The sequence below is a fragment of the Panthera leo genome, chromosome B2, assembly GCF_018350215.1.
Source record: "Panthera leo isolate Ple1 chromosome B2, P.leo_Ple1_pat1.1, whole genome shotgun sequence".
Lineage (NCBI taxonomy): Eukaryota > Metazoa > Chordata > Mammalia > Carnivora > Felidae > Panthera > Panthera leo.
In genome coordinates this window covers 41,237,247-41,249,511 of record NC_056683.1, presented here as the reverse complement: position 1 = coordinate 41,249,511, position 12,265 = coordinate 41,237,247, and the positions used below count along the sequence as shown (strand labels likewise).

The 12,265-nt window shown below is 50.4% G+C and overlaps 3 protein-coding genes across 6 annotated transcripts in view; 2 read left to right on the top strand and 1 right to left on the bottom strand.

The window, feature by feature from the left end:
• Window positions 1–2,425, top strand: part of XPO5 (exportin 5) — a 48,485-nt gene extending 46,060 nt beyond the window's left edge. For both annotated transcript variants that reach the window (XM_042938877.1, XM_042938876.1), the window contains exons 30-32: window positions 76–213; window positions 395–559; window positions 723–2,425. In XM_042938877.1, the coding sequence (XP_042794811.1) occupies window positions 76–213; window positions 395–559; window positions 723–860 (441 nt within the window). In that variant the 3' untranslated portion in view covers window positions 861–2,425. The remainder of the gene's footprint in view (window positions 1–75; window positions 214–394; window positions 560–722) is intronic.
• Window positions 2,426–3,403: 978 nt separating this feature from the next.
• Window positions 3,404–7,441, bottom strand: POLR1C (RNA polymerase I and III subunit C). 2 transcript variants are annotated; one of them, XM_042938873.1, is made up of 9 exons: window positions 7,322–7,441; window positions 7,136–7,207; window positions 5,566–5,673; window positions 5,200–5,332; window positions 4,792–4,911; window positions 4,549–4,701; window positions 4,225–4,374; window positions 3,995–4,111; window positions 3,404–3,846 (listed from the first exon to the last, which is right to left on the bottom strand). In XM_042938873.1, the coding sequence occupies exons 1-9, from the start codon at window positions 7,388–7,390 to the stop codon at window positions 3,728–3,730; spliced, it is 1,041 nt and encodes a 346-aa protein (XP_042794807.1). In that variant the 5' UTR covers window positions 7,391–7,441; the 3' UTR covers window positions 3,404–3,727. The 2 variants fall into 2 exon arrangements, with proteins under 2 accessions (XP_042794807.1, XP_042794808.1); XM_042938874.1 differs by having other exon boundaries at window positions 3,407–3,846; window positions 7,136–7,228; window positions 7,322–7,400.
• An 83-nt stretch (window positions 7,442–7,524) lies between these two features.
• YIPF3 (Yip1 domain family member 3) lies at window positions 7,525–11,710 on the top strand. 2 transcript variants are annotated; one of them, XM_042938870.1, is made up of 9 exons: window positions 7,527–7,762; window positions 8,374–8,571; window positions 8,768–8,874; window positions 10,199–10,244; window positions 10,384–10,476; window positions 10,628–10,759; window positions 10,957–11,070; window positions 11,269–11,392; window positions 11,485–11,710. In XM_042938870.1, exons 1-9 carry the CDS (start codon window positions 7,682–7,684, stop codon window positions 11,631–11,633), a joined length of 1,044 nt encoding a protein of 347 aa, XP_042794804.1. In that variant the 5' UTR covers window positions 7,527–7,681; the 3' UTR covers window positions 11,634–11,710. The 2 variants fall into 2 exon arrangements, with proteins under 2 accessions (XP_042794806.1, XP_042794804.1); XM_042938872.1 differs by lacking the exon at window positions 11,269–11,392 and having other exon boundaries at window positions 7,525–7,762.
• Window positions 11,711–12,265: the final 555 nt, after the last annotated feature.

The window sequence follows — 12,265 nt, the reverse complement described above, 5'->3', positions numbered from 1 at the left end:
AATCAGTTGGAAGAATCGGGTTGCTGGGGCTTTCGGAGAGTAATCCTTTGGCCCTGAGCACAGCTGTGTCCCCAGGTGCTGTCGGGGACACTGCTCGCAGATGCTGTTACATGGCTTTTCACCAGCGTGCTGAAGGGCTTACAGACGCACGGGCAGCACGACGGCTGCATGGCTTCCCTGGTCCACCTGGCCTTCCAGATATACGAGGCACTGGTGAGTGCAGAAAGCACAGAGGCAGGGCTGGCTGCAGCTTCATCTTGAGGGGCATGCTCCCAGGCAGTTGGGCCTTCATAAAAGTAGACAGCTGCCCGAAGAGGTGGGTGTGGTGGGGTCATAGGAAAGGTGGCAAGGCCCAACCTACCCCATTGAGTGGTTTTATATCCCCACTCCACAGCGTCCCAGGTACCTGGAGATAAGAGCTGTGATGGAGCAGATCCCTGACATACAGAAGGACTCTCTGGACCAGTTTGACTGCAAGCTGTTGAACCCCTCTCTGCAGAAAGTGGCGGACAAGCGCCGGAAGGACCAATTCAAACGCCTCATTGCTGGCTGCATCGGGGTAGGTCATGTGCCTTCCCTGGTGCTCCCAACCAGCTTGACCTACCCTAGTGGTCTTCTTAGACCATGTGTACAGGCAGACCAGACGCCAGCTGTAGTCATAATCTTTGAAACAACCCACTACTCAGGGCCCAGCATCAATTCTTTTCCTTTGTTTTCCACAGAAACCCTTAGGAGAACAGTTCCGCAAAGAAGTCCACATTAAGAATCTTCCCTCACTTTTCAAAAAAACAAAGCCAATGCTGGAGACGGAGGTGCTGGACAACGAGGAGGGCGGCCTGGCCACCATCTTTGAACCCTGAATCAAACTTTTGGGCATTCTTCCTTGGCCTTTATTGTCATCTCTTCTTCCCCTTCATAGCTAATCTCTAGGCCCCTCTCCACCGCCACTTCACTTTCCACCATTGTCAGCCTGGAGAGAAATCCAGGTCTGGAGCTGGAGAGAGTGGGCTCTGTGCAAGGCACAAGTAATGATACCTAAGGTATCAAGAAAGGGAGTTTGCGCTCACACCATTCTGTCTAGATCTCCCATCATTCTACTTGGAGTTTCACCTTTTCTAAGAAAGAAAAGCTAGAGCAGACTGGTCCTACTCCCCAAGCCCTCCCATCCCCATGTAGCCATACACCTGTGTAGAGGGGTCACTAGGGGTGCTACACCCAACACTGAGACTAGCGGGGCTTGCACAAGGGCTTGGTCCCGCACTGCTTACGCCAGAGTTTCGCCTGGGCCACTGCAAGTCCCACGGAGTCCCTTTGCTGCTGGGCTGGTGGAAAACCTTCCCCATCCCTCAGGGGCATGTCTGGGTCAGGTGCTGAGTGCTGAACTGAATCTGGCCAGTTTCCTTTCTGTTTTGAGCAAGAATCTGGTCACCTGATGGGATCCATGGTACAGACTACTGCTAGGCTCTGAATGCAGTGTCAAGTGTGGTACCATCAGGGACCAGGGCTGGGCCACTCTCTGGAGTACTTTCTGGCATCCCATTATAGAGCTCATACATATTCCATGCACAGTCCCTCAGTGTGGGTTCCCCAGCCCCAGGGTCCACTCAGGCATAAGAGCCACAGTACCCTATCTAGTGTCACGTGATGCCATTGGCATCTGAGGATAACGCACACCAGCTAGGCTATGTCTGTGACAAGCAGCTGGCAAAGCCACTGGTCTTCTCTCCTAGGACTAGTTGAGTCCAGGTGCCTTCAAAAATCTCCTGGTCTTTTGGGTCCCTGGTCACTTCTCTCATGGACCATTTCCAGAAGAAAAAATATGCCTTCCTGTCACAACCTGTATTGTGAGGCTCCACTCTGTTCTCAAGGTCACTAGATGGCCCTGTAAGCAGAGGGGATGTGAATGCAAGACCCTAGCCTTGAGGTCACTACTGGCCATATACAGGCTTCATTTATACAGAAACCATATAGAGTATGTCTGCATTCTGTACAGAGACCTGTCCTCAATCCAGTCCACTGATGACAGTTTTGGTAAGGACTGTGCAGAACAGCCTGGGCTCAAGCTCCACCTGTGAGCTGGTGGTCCCTGGGCAGGGTCGGAAAGAGGCCAACCTGGGGAAATGGGACTTGGAAGTTCTATGTAGCTGTTTCTATGGCACAGGTTTGCCCCATGCCCTCTTTCCGGGTGGTGCTTTGGGCTGCTTCCTGTTGATTATGAAGGCCATCTCAAAGCATGTTTCCCTCCAAACTTGATGGCTGCCTACTCCTCTCTATGGTTGGGGCTGTGGAGGGCACAGTTGTATTTATTGTGCTGTAGTATTTTTAACATCCTGTGACTTCATGCTAGAAGTTTTCTATTGTTTATAGAACCTTTTTGTAGAAACATTAACTCTAAAGCACATCTGCATGTCAGTAAAAATCTCAGTTTCATACAGAAAGGTCCCCATCTGCCTTTTTCAAACCAATGACATACTCTAGGGTCATTGCTCCGGAGCATCCTGCTAAAGGGACTGGACAGGAAGAACTGTGACCATGAACCTGCTGTCAAGCTTTCTCAAACAGCATGCCAGCCAGAAAAAGACAACTATTCCTGACAAACCTAGACTAAGCAGCCCATACCACTCTCCCAGTGTTTTCTGTGGCCACTAGACTGGACTCTGAGGGACTGTCCAAATGGAACTGCTGCTGTTCCTTGTGTCACTTTTTTCAAAAGATTTTTTTTTTTTTTTAATGTTCTATTTCTGAGAGAGAGGGAGACACAGAATCCAAAGCAGCTCCAGGCTCTGAGCTGTCATCACAGAGCCTGATGCGGGGCTTGAACTCACAAACTGTGAGATCACGACCTGAGTGGAAGTCAGATGCTTAACCAACTGAACCACCCAGGCGCCCCTAAAAGATTTTATTTTTAAGTAGCCTCTACACCCAACATGGGGCATGAACTTACAATCCTGAAAACTAGAGTGGCATGCTCTACCAACTGAGGCAGCTAGGTACCCATCCCTCCTTGTGTAACACCTGACAGCCATGTGACTTGATGGGTATAGACCACCCCTTTTCCTCAGAAACTTGTAGTAATCTAGGAAATGGATTAAGTGGCGCACACAATTTTCTGTGGTCTGGCTGAGCCCCCAAAGACCACCTCAATTTGGTAGGTTTTTTTGTTTTGTTTTACCTGAGCGTGTGAGCAGGTGAGAAGGGCAGAGGAGGGGAGAGAATCTTAACCTGGCTCCACCCTCAGCACAGAGCTCAACGCGGGGCATGATCCCACAACCCTGGCATCAGGACCTGAACCAAAACCAAGAATCAGACATTCAACTGAGCCTCCCAGACAGCCCTGGTATCTCTGATGAGGCTTCAGAGGACTTGGCCCTGACCTGCAGTAACACCCGAACCCTGTGTTCCTAAGTGCCAAATAATGCCAAACCTCTTCTAAGGTGAGGCCCCACATATTGGGGCTAAAACTCCGGAAGTAGTCTCTGGCAAAAGTTTTTTATTTGGATGTGAGTTTATTTACATTAAGGCCTTACAAAGGCAGGAAGTCACATTTTGTGGCACATTTAACAAAATGTATTGACTGAAAATAAGGCTGGGATTGTCCCAGAAAACCCAGGACCTGCAGTCACACTGGACTCTAGCAGTCCTGTGACCAGCAAGTCAGGACCCAAAATCTTCAGCTAGGATACTTGAGTATCCAAGCACAGCCATGCCGGTAAGTCCCATGCAAACCTCAGTCCATCTGAACTGCATCTAGTTCATCCAAGAACCGTTGGCACTTCCCCATCAGTACCTTGATGGCTTCACTCACTAGCACCTCTGGTGGCAACACCCCTGTTGACTCGACAGAAACTGGAAACCAAAGAGACACTTCAGCTCAGGCAGGGCTCGCAAAAGCTCCCGTATTAAGCTACGCAGATTCTACATCTGGACTCTACAAAGAAGCGGCAGCACCAAAGACCTGCCCCACTTCACAATACACCCCCAACCTGACACTCACAGATATAGTGGTCCCGAACTCGAGCAAGTCGTACAACCTTCTTTAGCTTCTCGTTCCGGAACACTTCTCTGCTGAAGGTATCTAGCCGGGGATTGGCAACTCTGGCCACCTTTTTACCTAGTGAAAACAAACCGTGTTCTAAATACACGAGCCCAGAGCTTTCATTTATGCTACCTTCACAGGAAATATACTTTAGGTCCTGACCTGAACGGGTAACCCAAATGTCATACCTTGGACTTCCTGCACCTCAATAACACCAGGCGAGAAGCACCGCCTCAGCTCCTCCGCTGCATCCCCTTCCACAGGCTCAAGCAGGGTGATGTCTGGCAGAAGCCTGTAACTGGCTGTTGCCACAGGTGAAAACTTGGCATGATCCTTGCCTGGAGGGAAGAGAGTAAAACAGCCTGGGGGGAAACCTTCACATTATACAAACCCCTAACGGCGGAGGCCCACCAGCTTGCTCCTTGTCAGGACATCTCAGCTGAGCCCTTCAGTCACACCCCACTCCACTGTAATCAAACCACTCTGCCCAGGACAGCCAACAAAGTTCTTACCAATGCCCTTGACACAGTGCATGAGTAAGTCAATCTCCTGGCCAGGCCGTAGCTGAGCGATGAGAATATCATCATGCACTGGTCTGATCGTGCCCTCTGGGAAGAGGTCAGCCTGATTCCCCAGGGGCACCCATGTCATGTGCCTGGTGTACACTGGAGAAAGAAGCACATCAGAAAAGCCTCACTCCTTAAAACCAGCACCTACCAAGAAGTGGGCCTCTTGCTGGCCCTACCACTACTTACCTTTATGGTTCACATAGAGTTCATTGGGGTCAGAGGAATCTTTAGCAGCGTGGGGGTTCCGAGTGCACCTGACCTGAAGCCGAAACTGTAGAGTATCTATCTCTGTACCTTCTTCGTCTCCTGCACAAAGGGAGAGAGTAGAAGCTGTTAAAGAACTACTGAACATTTGGGTGCTAGGCACTATGCTGAGTGCATTAACTTAAATTTATCATTTAGTCTTCCGGACAAGTTACAGTAGGCAAGGGCAAGTGTTCACACAGATAAGAACAGATACACACCAAAAGATCACTAACTTGCTCGAGGTTATACAGTAATCAATCCAGGATTTGAACACAGGCAGTATGACTCCAGAATCTACTTCAGAAGAGAGCTGCTCCCATTTTCCCAAAATTTCATTTTCTCTCTCACCTTGGTTCCGATATTCAAAAAGACGGGGATCAGCATGAATGGGAATGAGCCCCAAGCGATGAGCAAGGATCTCATCCTGGACAATGGACGTGTTGTTGTACACCAGGACCTTTTCCACAGCCATGGTTGGCACCTGCCCAAGAAAACAGAATCGTTCTCCAACAAAGACCCTACAGATTCCCCATTTACTCCCACTTCCTGACAGGGGGACCTCTTCCCAAAAGAATTGCTTAGTAAAAAGTTTATGAGGAATGCTCAGCAAAACTGCAAGAAAACTAAAGGAAAGGGGCACCTTGAGACAATTCTACAAGTATGGTGATGGCACAGTTTCCCACGCAACTCCACCTTTGTCACCAAAATAAATACCTCAGCTAATAAAATGCGCCGAAAAGCATTGGCAATGGCTGCATCAATTCCCACCATGTCAAACTCCAATGAGTTTTCATCCAAGTGCACTACATCCACACGGAAATTCTGTGGGGACAGAAAAAGCACTAAATGAAGCCTGCTCTCTGGAGTCAACACCTTCCCCCCTGGACATTCCTCCCAGAGTATTAACATTCACACTCACCCAAGAACCTCCCTTTGACCAGGTGTCCCTGATAAATGTTCCTTTCTCCCCCAATCCCTTATTAGGCTCTTGAAAAGTTTCCCTGTTTTCGTCCTCTACTTATGTAAAATTCTCTGTAATGTGGCTTCCAGCCCAACTATCCTCAGAAACTATTCTACTAGAGAATAGGCTTCCATACTGCTTAATGGAGTTGACATTACTCAATCCTTATCCTACCAGACTTCTCTGCTGCATTCAGCATTGATAGAATCCCTTCATTTTCGAACTCTGCCTTGACTTCTGAGTACCAGTCTTCTGGTTCTCTTCCTCCTTCTCTGAGGAATCCTTCTAAATTCACTTTCTTCTACCCACTTCACCAATGTCACTATTTCCCAGGTTTTTCTGTCTCTCTCCAAGATGACCTCAATCACACTCATGGTTTTAGCAACCACACATACTAAAAAACCCCAAATTATATCTCACTTCTGATCTCATTTCAAACACACCTAGTACTAGCCTCCTAAACTTCTCCATATACAGGAAACTTAAATGCAGCATCATTCCCTTCCCCTAGATCTATTTCTCATCAGTAAATGACACTACCAGCCATCAAAGCAGCTCCTCAAATTAGGTCCTTTTATATTTCCTCCTCAAAGCCCACACCAAAGCAATTATCAAATTTACCTTCTATATCCCTTTTGCTCTATTTTCCTGATTACAATCTTAGTTCATGCTTTCAACCTCAGTTCCTCTATGCAATTCTGTCACAAATCTGACTGCTCTATTGGATCTTCAATTCGTTCTGTCCCAATCATTTAGGCTGCAGATCATGTCCACTTCAGAGCTCTTCAAAAACTCCCTATTACCTACAGGGTCTAAGATGCACTTCAATCTTGCCTACCACTCATGCTCCCCATTTTACATTCTAGCAATAATAAACTGCTTGGACGTTCCTGGAACACAGTTCACAAAACCTTTATAATTTCGTTTCTAGTCTTAGTCCCTCCTCACCCTTCCCTGTTCTCAGATTCTACTCATCAGGGCTCAATCCAGATGTCATCTTCTTCAGGAAGTAAATCTTCCATACCGCTGCCCCCAACCCCATCCCCCTTCTAGATTAAGTGCCTTTGTGGGATCACCCCATCCCCGGTTGTCCTTATCTCTATCAACCGCCTTTACCGCATTACACTGGAATCACTTACGTACGTTCTTCTCCCACAAGACTAAACATCTTGCTCCTCGAACAGGGCAGAAACCGTGTACACAAAGCGCCTTAGCACATTGCTCAAACGTTTTAGGAACGGAGCATACCACAAGGGCTGCTTCTGAGGCACAGGCTGCCCAGATACACGGTCGGTTCCTAACACCCTCTCCAAATCCACGTACCTTCTCGAAGCGGTCTTGGTCCCAGGCATCATCATAACCCGAATAGTTACCAGGAAAGTCAGTTGTATGAACCTAGAGCAAAAAGACGGGAGTCTGCGAAAGGGCAGGTAGGGCAAGCCCGCCCAACCCCACCCCATCCCTGTCCCACTCTCATTTTCCTTCCCGAGTTCAAGGCCATAGGCTTACATTGCGAACCCCGAACTCCCCTAGAACCACGCGGGTCCGCATTTCTTCCACCGCCTGAGCAGCCGCCATCTTCAACCCCTCCACGTGACTAGGGCAGCAAACTGGCGCATGCGTCCCCCACCTCCGTCTCCGTGGCAACGCACCCGGGATCTAAGTATCGCGAGACTCTGCCCGGACTCCGTCCACGTCCCCAGCTTCCGGAAGTTTTGGCCAAACATCCGGGTTTCTCCTTTTTGCGTTCCGGTTGAACCCACCTCTCTTTCTCGCCCCTGGACATCTCCCTCCTTCAGGCCCGCGTCTCTCCCACTTGTCCGCGCGCTGGACTAGCGCGGGCTTCAGTGACGGGAGCCCTCGAGGGACATGGCAACTACAGCGGCGCCGGCCGGCGGCGCCCGAAGCGGGGCTGGTCCGGAATGGGGAGGGTTCGAAGAAAACATCCAGGTAATCGCCCCAAGGCTCCGGCTGCAACCAGCCCCGGGGCTGGCAGTCGCCCTGAGGTGTCGTGGAGACTCCCTCGGAGCTTGGAAATCTGTTCCATTTGCAACACTTGTTCCCTCCTTTGGATCTTGGTATACACGAAAGTCTGTGGGACTAGTGCCGACCTGAAAGGTCCAGCCAGAGGGCCTCAGATCTCTGCGCCCCCCTGCTCTTGCTTTTCAGACAAGTTTGTGTTGGCCGATCGGGGTCAGGCATGGCGAGGGAGCGGGCGGTATTCACTGGCACTGGCTAAAACCATGCTGTGTGCACAGCCTGGTTTGGGGGTTGGAAAAGACAAACGAAATGGGTACTTTTGCAGCCCTCTGAGAATTTAACTGGGAAAGTAGAAGAAAGACATATATGCAAGACAGGGAATGGGTTTCCCAGGCTAGAAAAGAGAACCAGACAACCAAGCGTTCTGAGAGCAAATGAGGGAAAGAGAGGGGCCTGATCTATGGCGATTCCAAGCCATATCCCCAGCAGTGGACTAACAAAGTCCCAAACCCTGCGACCAATAGGAGGACGTACAGGTGGAGCAGAAAGATCTTGCACTCTACAAGCCACTGTCTTCACAGGGTGGAGGCTCAGCTGTGATTGACATGGAGAACATGGATGATACCTCAGGCTCCAGCTTCGAGGACATGGGTGAGTTGCATCAGCGCCTGCGTGAGGAAGAAGTAGATGCCGATGCAGCTGCTGCGGAAGAGGAGGATGGGGAGTTCCTGGGCATGAAGGGCTTCAAGGGACAGCTGAGCCGGCAGGTGGCTGATCAGGTAAGCAAGACTGGATCCCTAGCGGGTGGAAAAGTATGCCTAGGCAGGCCGCAAGTTCTGAAGTTGTGTTGAAGCTCACCCCACGTTGTCTGACCCCATAGAACCATGTAGAAATCCAATGGAAAATAAGCAACGGGGACTATAGTCTAGAGTCTCACAATCCCAACCCACCCCACTTCTGTCTTCCTTACTTCAGATGTGGCAGGCAGGGAAGAGACAAGCCTCCAGGGCCTTCAGCTTGTACGCCAACATCGACATCCTGAGACCCTACTTTGATGTGGAGCCTGCCCAGGTGCGAAGCAGGTGAGGATCCTTCTCCTGATAGAAGCTGCCCTCCTAACACCTAATCCTTCATCCAAACCACAACCAGATACCAAGCCCTTAGGCTCCCCTCTTCATGGCCCCACCAGCCCTCATCATTGCACCTGTACCCCAGCTACACTGTATGTCTTACCAGTCACAGAACAGGACATGGTGATAACACACTGCCTTCCTCCTCTTCCTTGTGTAGCAAACTACTCTTCTTCCCTCAACACCTAGCTCAGTTGTCACCTCTGTCCCCCATTCCTCAACCCCATTCCCAGTTTGTCCTCTCCTGGTGTTCCTACAGAACTCTGTGCTTTCCTCTAACAGGTGATATTTGGGCGATGCTGATTCCAGGTCAGTCTCCCCAGAGACCTCAGAAACAAGCTCAGTTTTATTTTATTTATTTTTTTTATTCCCACCACCAGAACAGTCTCTGAACCACAATATCAGCACATAGTTTTGAATGACTTTTCAAGAAGTGGATCTAATTTTGGTTTGGATCTTTTGTTCATCCTTTAAGCAATATTTATCAAATACCCAGTACCACTTAGCAGCCATTTATTAAGCATTTGCTCTGTGCTGGGCCCTGTAATACTTAGGTCTCATTGAAGACAGAGGGCGAAGATAGCTGGGAGCCTTGCCTTCGAGTGCAGTTACAATAGAGCATTTATTTGCTCTGATGGAACACACAGAAGGGACACCTGACCCAGAGTAGGTAGAGGGTGGGACAGGATAGGTTTTCCAAAGGAAGTGAAATGAAGCCACAATCCAAGGTATTATTAAAAGTTGGCCACCTAAGAAGTGGGCAGAAGTGACTTGTACTTTTATTCCTCCTGTGTGGAGCTTTCATACCAGTTCACATGTACTTTCCGAGACGATGTTCAGTGGTGCCTGGAGAAATTGGTAAGCAGGAAGATGTAGGAGACACACTGGTTCCCTCCAGTAAACCTTTCCTTCTAAACCGCTCCCAGGGCTTCATCATCACAGCCCTGAATTCTTGGCATTCTCTGCTGAGGTTTGCCTGTCTTTAAAGGGGAGCAGGTCAAATAGGTAAATCGCCAAGCCCTCTCACAAGGCCCAGGTGGGCTTTCTGAGTTCTCCATATTGCTTCTGCATGTTAGCACAGTATCCAAAGGATGTCCTTCCTGGAAGCATTTTTAGGGACAAGGAAGTTATTTTCTCATTCCTTGTCTGTCTTTACTACCCTCTTTTCCCTTTGCCATCCAGCATGTTCTCTGGAGTTAGAGATGTAATAAGATTCAGGCCCTCCAGAACTTCATAGCCTAGGGCTACTCATCTCTCCTCTCCCCTCTTCTCCCAGGCTCCTGGAGTCCATGATCCCTATCAAGATGGTCAACTTCCCCCAGGTGAATACCCAAGGTAGCATGTCTGGAAGAGCTGGGGGAGGCACGAGGGCAGAGGGTGGGGCCACCAGGCAAAGCCAAGGAAGACATAAACAGAAGAGCCATTGTACTCTCCAGCCTGAATGAGTTGGTATATTGACAGAAAATCGCAGGTGAACTCTATGGACCTCTCATGCTGGTCTTCACGCTGGTTGCCATCCTCCTCCATGGGATGAAGACATCTGACACCATTATTGTAAGCAGGACAAAGGACTTTGGGGGGTGGCTGAACTAAGTTGAAAGCTGCCCACGATGGTGGAGTGAGGTAGAAGCAGCCCCTGAGGAAAGCCCTAGGTGAGGCTGAGTCCAGAGGCCTCCCAGGACTAAGCAGAGCCTTCACCCCACAGCGGGAGGGCACCCTGATGGGTACAGCCATTGGCACCTGCTTCGGCTACTGGCTGGGTGTCTCGTCTTTCATTTACTTCCTCGCCTACCTGTGCAACGCCCAGATCACCATGCTCCAGATGCTGGCATTGCTGGTAAGGAGTCCAGCATGGTGGTGGGCAAGGGTGGTCTTAAAAAGAGCAGCCAGGCCTCGCTCTGCATCTGTCCTCGGGCCCCAGGGCCTGGAATGGGATGAGCTGGCCAGTGGATCGTTTATTTCTCAGAGTCTCCATGAGAGCTCAGAGGCCAGCCCGGCCTGAGTGATTTTCCTCCCCACCATTTTCTTTCCTAGGGCTATGGCCTCTTTGGGCACTGCATTGTCCTGTTCATCACCTATAACATCCACCTCCATGCCCTCTTCTACCTCTTCTGGTTGCTGGTGGGTGGACTGTCTACTCTACGCATGGTAAGCTGGGCAAGAGGTTGCCAAGGGTGGGCTAACCTCCCAGGGAGTTAGGGAAAACCGCCCAGACCTTGGGCTGAACCCCACAAAGGGCTCCAAATGGCTAAGAGCCCAAAAGTGGTTCCACTCTGGGTAGGAGTGTCTTCTCCACACTGCTCACTTTGGAGCTAGGCCCTCTGAGCTGTATTCCTGTGGCCCTAGGTGGCAGTGTTGGTGTCACGGACTGTGGGCCCCACACAGCGGCTGCTCCTCTGTGGCACCCTGGCCGCCCTACACATGCTTTTCCTGCTCTATCTGCATTTTGCCTACCACAAGGTGGTAGAGGGTAAGTGACAGGAGGGCCTGAATGTGGGGGAAGGGAACAGCTTCCTCGGGCAGGGTCGAGCCAACTCTCACCTTCCATTCTCCTCCTTTCAGGGATCCTGGACACGCTGGAGGGCCCCAACATCCCGCCTATGCAGAGGGTCCCCAGAGACATCCCTGCCGCGCTCCCTGCTGCTAGGCTTCCTGCCATCGTGCTCAATGCCACAGCCAAGGCTGTTATGGTGACCCTGCAGTCACACTGACCCCACCTGAAACCCTTGGCCGGCCCCCTCTCCCCCCATCTTCGGAGCAGAGGAAGATTAAAGAACAGTATTGATGACATGTGTCTTTTTGATGGGGTCTGCAGCTGCCTCAGAGCTGTAGCCACTTAAGCAACTCCCTGATGCCTCTTGGGGCTTCTGAAGGGCACAAGGCCAGGAACCCCTGGCCAGGACTGCAGGGCTCTGCAGCCAGTGCAGAAAGTGGGTCAGCTCCTCTGAGGCCCTCTCTCCACCTACTCCTTCCTTCCTCTTTAACTCTCCCACGGTGTCTTGCTAAATATAGACTTGGTAATTAAAATATTGATTGAAGTTTGGAACTGCAGCTGCCATTCCGGTGGTCCTCCCTGCCACCCTACTTCCTATACACTTTGCTCTTTTTCTGTCACTGGTGGTAATGGCACGTGTTCTCTCTTTTATACCCTCATCCAGGCAGGATGATGGTGGGACAGCCCAGACTACATTGAAAGCAGTGACTGAACCTGGAACCTGCCCCTGAGGGCAGGGGACACCTGACCCATGGAGCAGCAGGGAGGCCTCAGACACAGGAGCCATTAAGTCTGATGGAGGAGTGCACCCAGCTTGAGTGGGCTCAGCCTCACTCGGGACACCAATGG

Bases quoted from the DNA above. Each gene is read 5' to 3' on its own strand.
- POLR1C (XM_042938873.1), bottom strand. From the start codon at position 7,390: ATGGCGGCTGCTCAGGCGGTGGAAGAAATGCGGACCCGCGTGGTTCTA. The intron at 5,674-7,135 runs GTACGTGGATTT...CTGTCCCCACAG, and splicing joins ACCAAGACCGCTTCGAGAAG to AATTTCCGTGTGGATGTAGT. The intron at 4,375-4,548 runs GTAAGAACTTTG...TCTTCCCTCCAG, and splicing joins GCACTGTGTCAAGGGCATTG to GCAAGGATCATGCCAAGTTT.
- YIPF3 (XM_042938870.1), top strand. From the start codon at position 7,682: ATGGCAACTACAGCGGCGCCGGCCGGCGGCGCCCGAAGCGGGGCTGGT. The intron at 8,875-10,198 runs GTGAGGATCCTT...CTCTTCTCCCAG, and splicing joins CCTGCCCAGGTGCGAAGCAG to GCTCCTGGAGTCCATGATCC. The intron at 10,760-10,956 runs GTAAGGAGTCCA...TTTCTTTCCTAG, and splicing joins TCCAGATGCTGGCATTGCTG to GGCTATGGCCTCTTTGGGCA.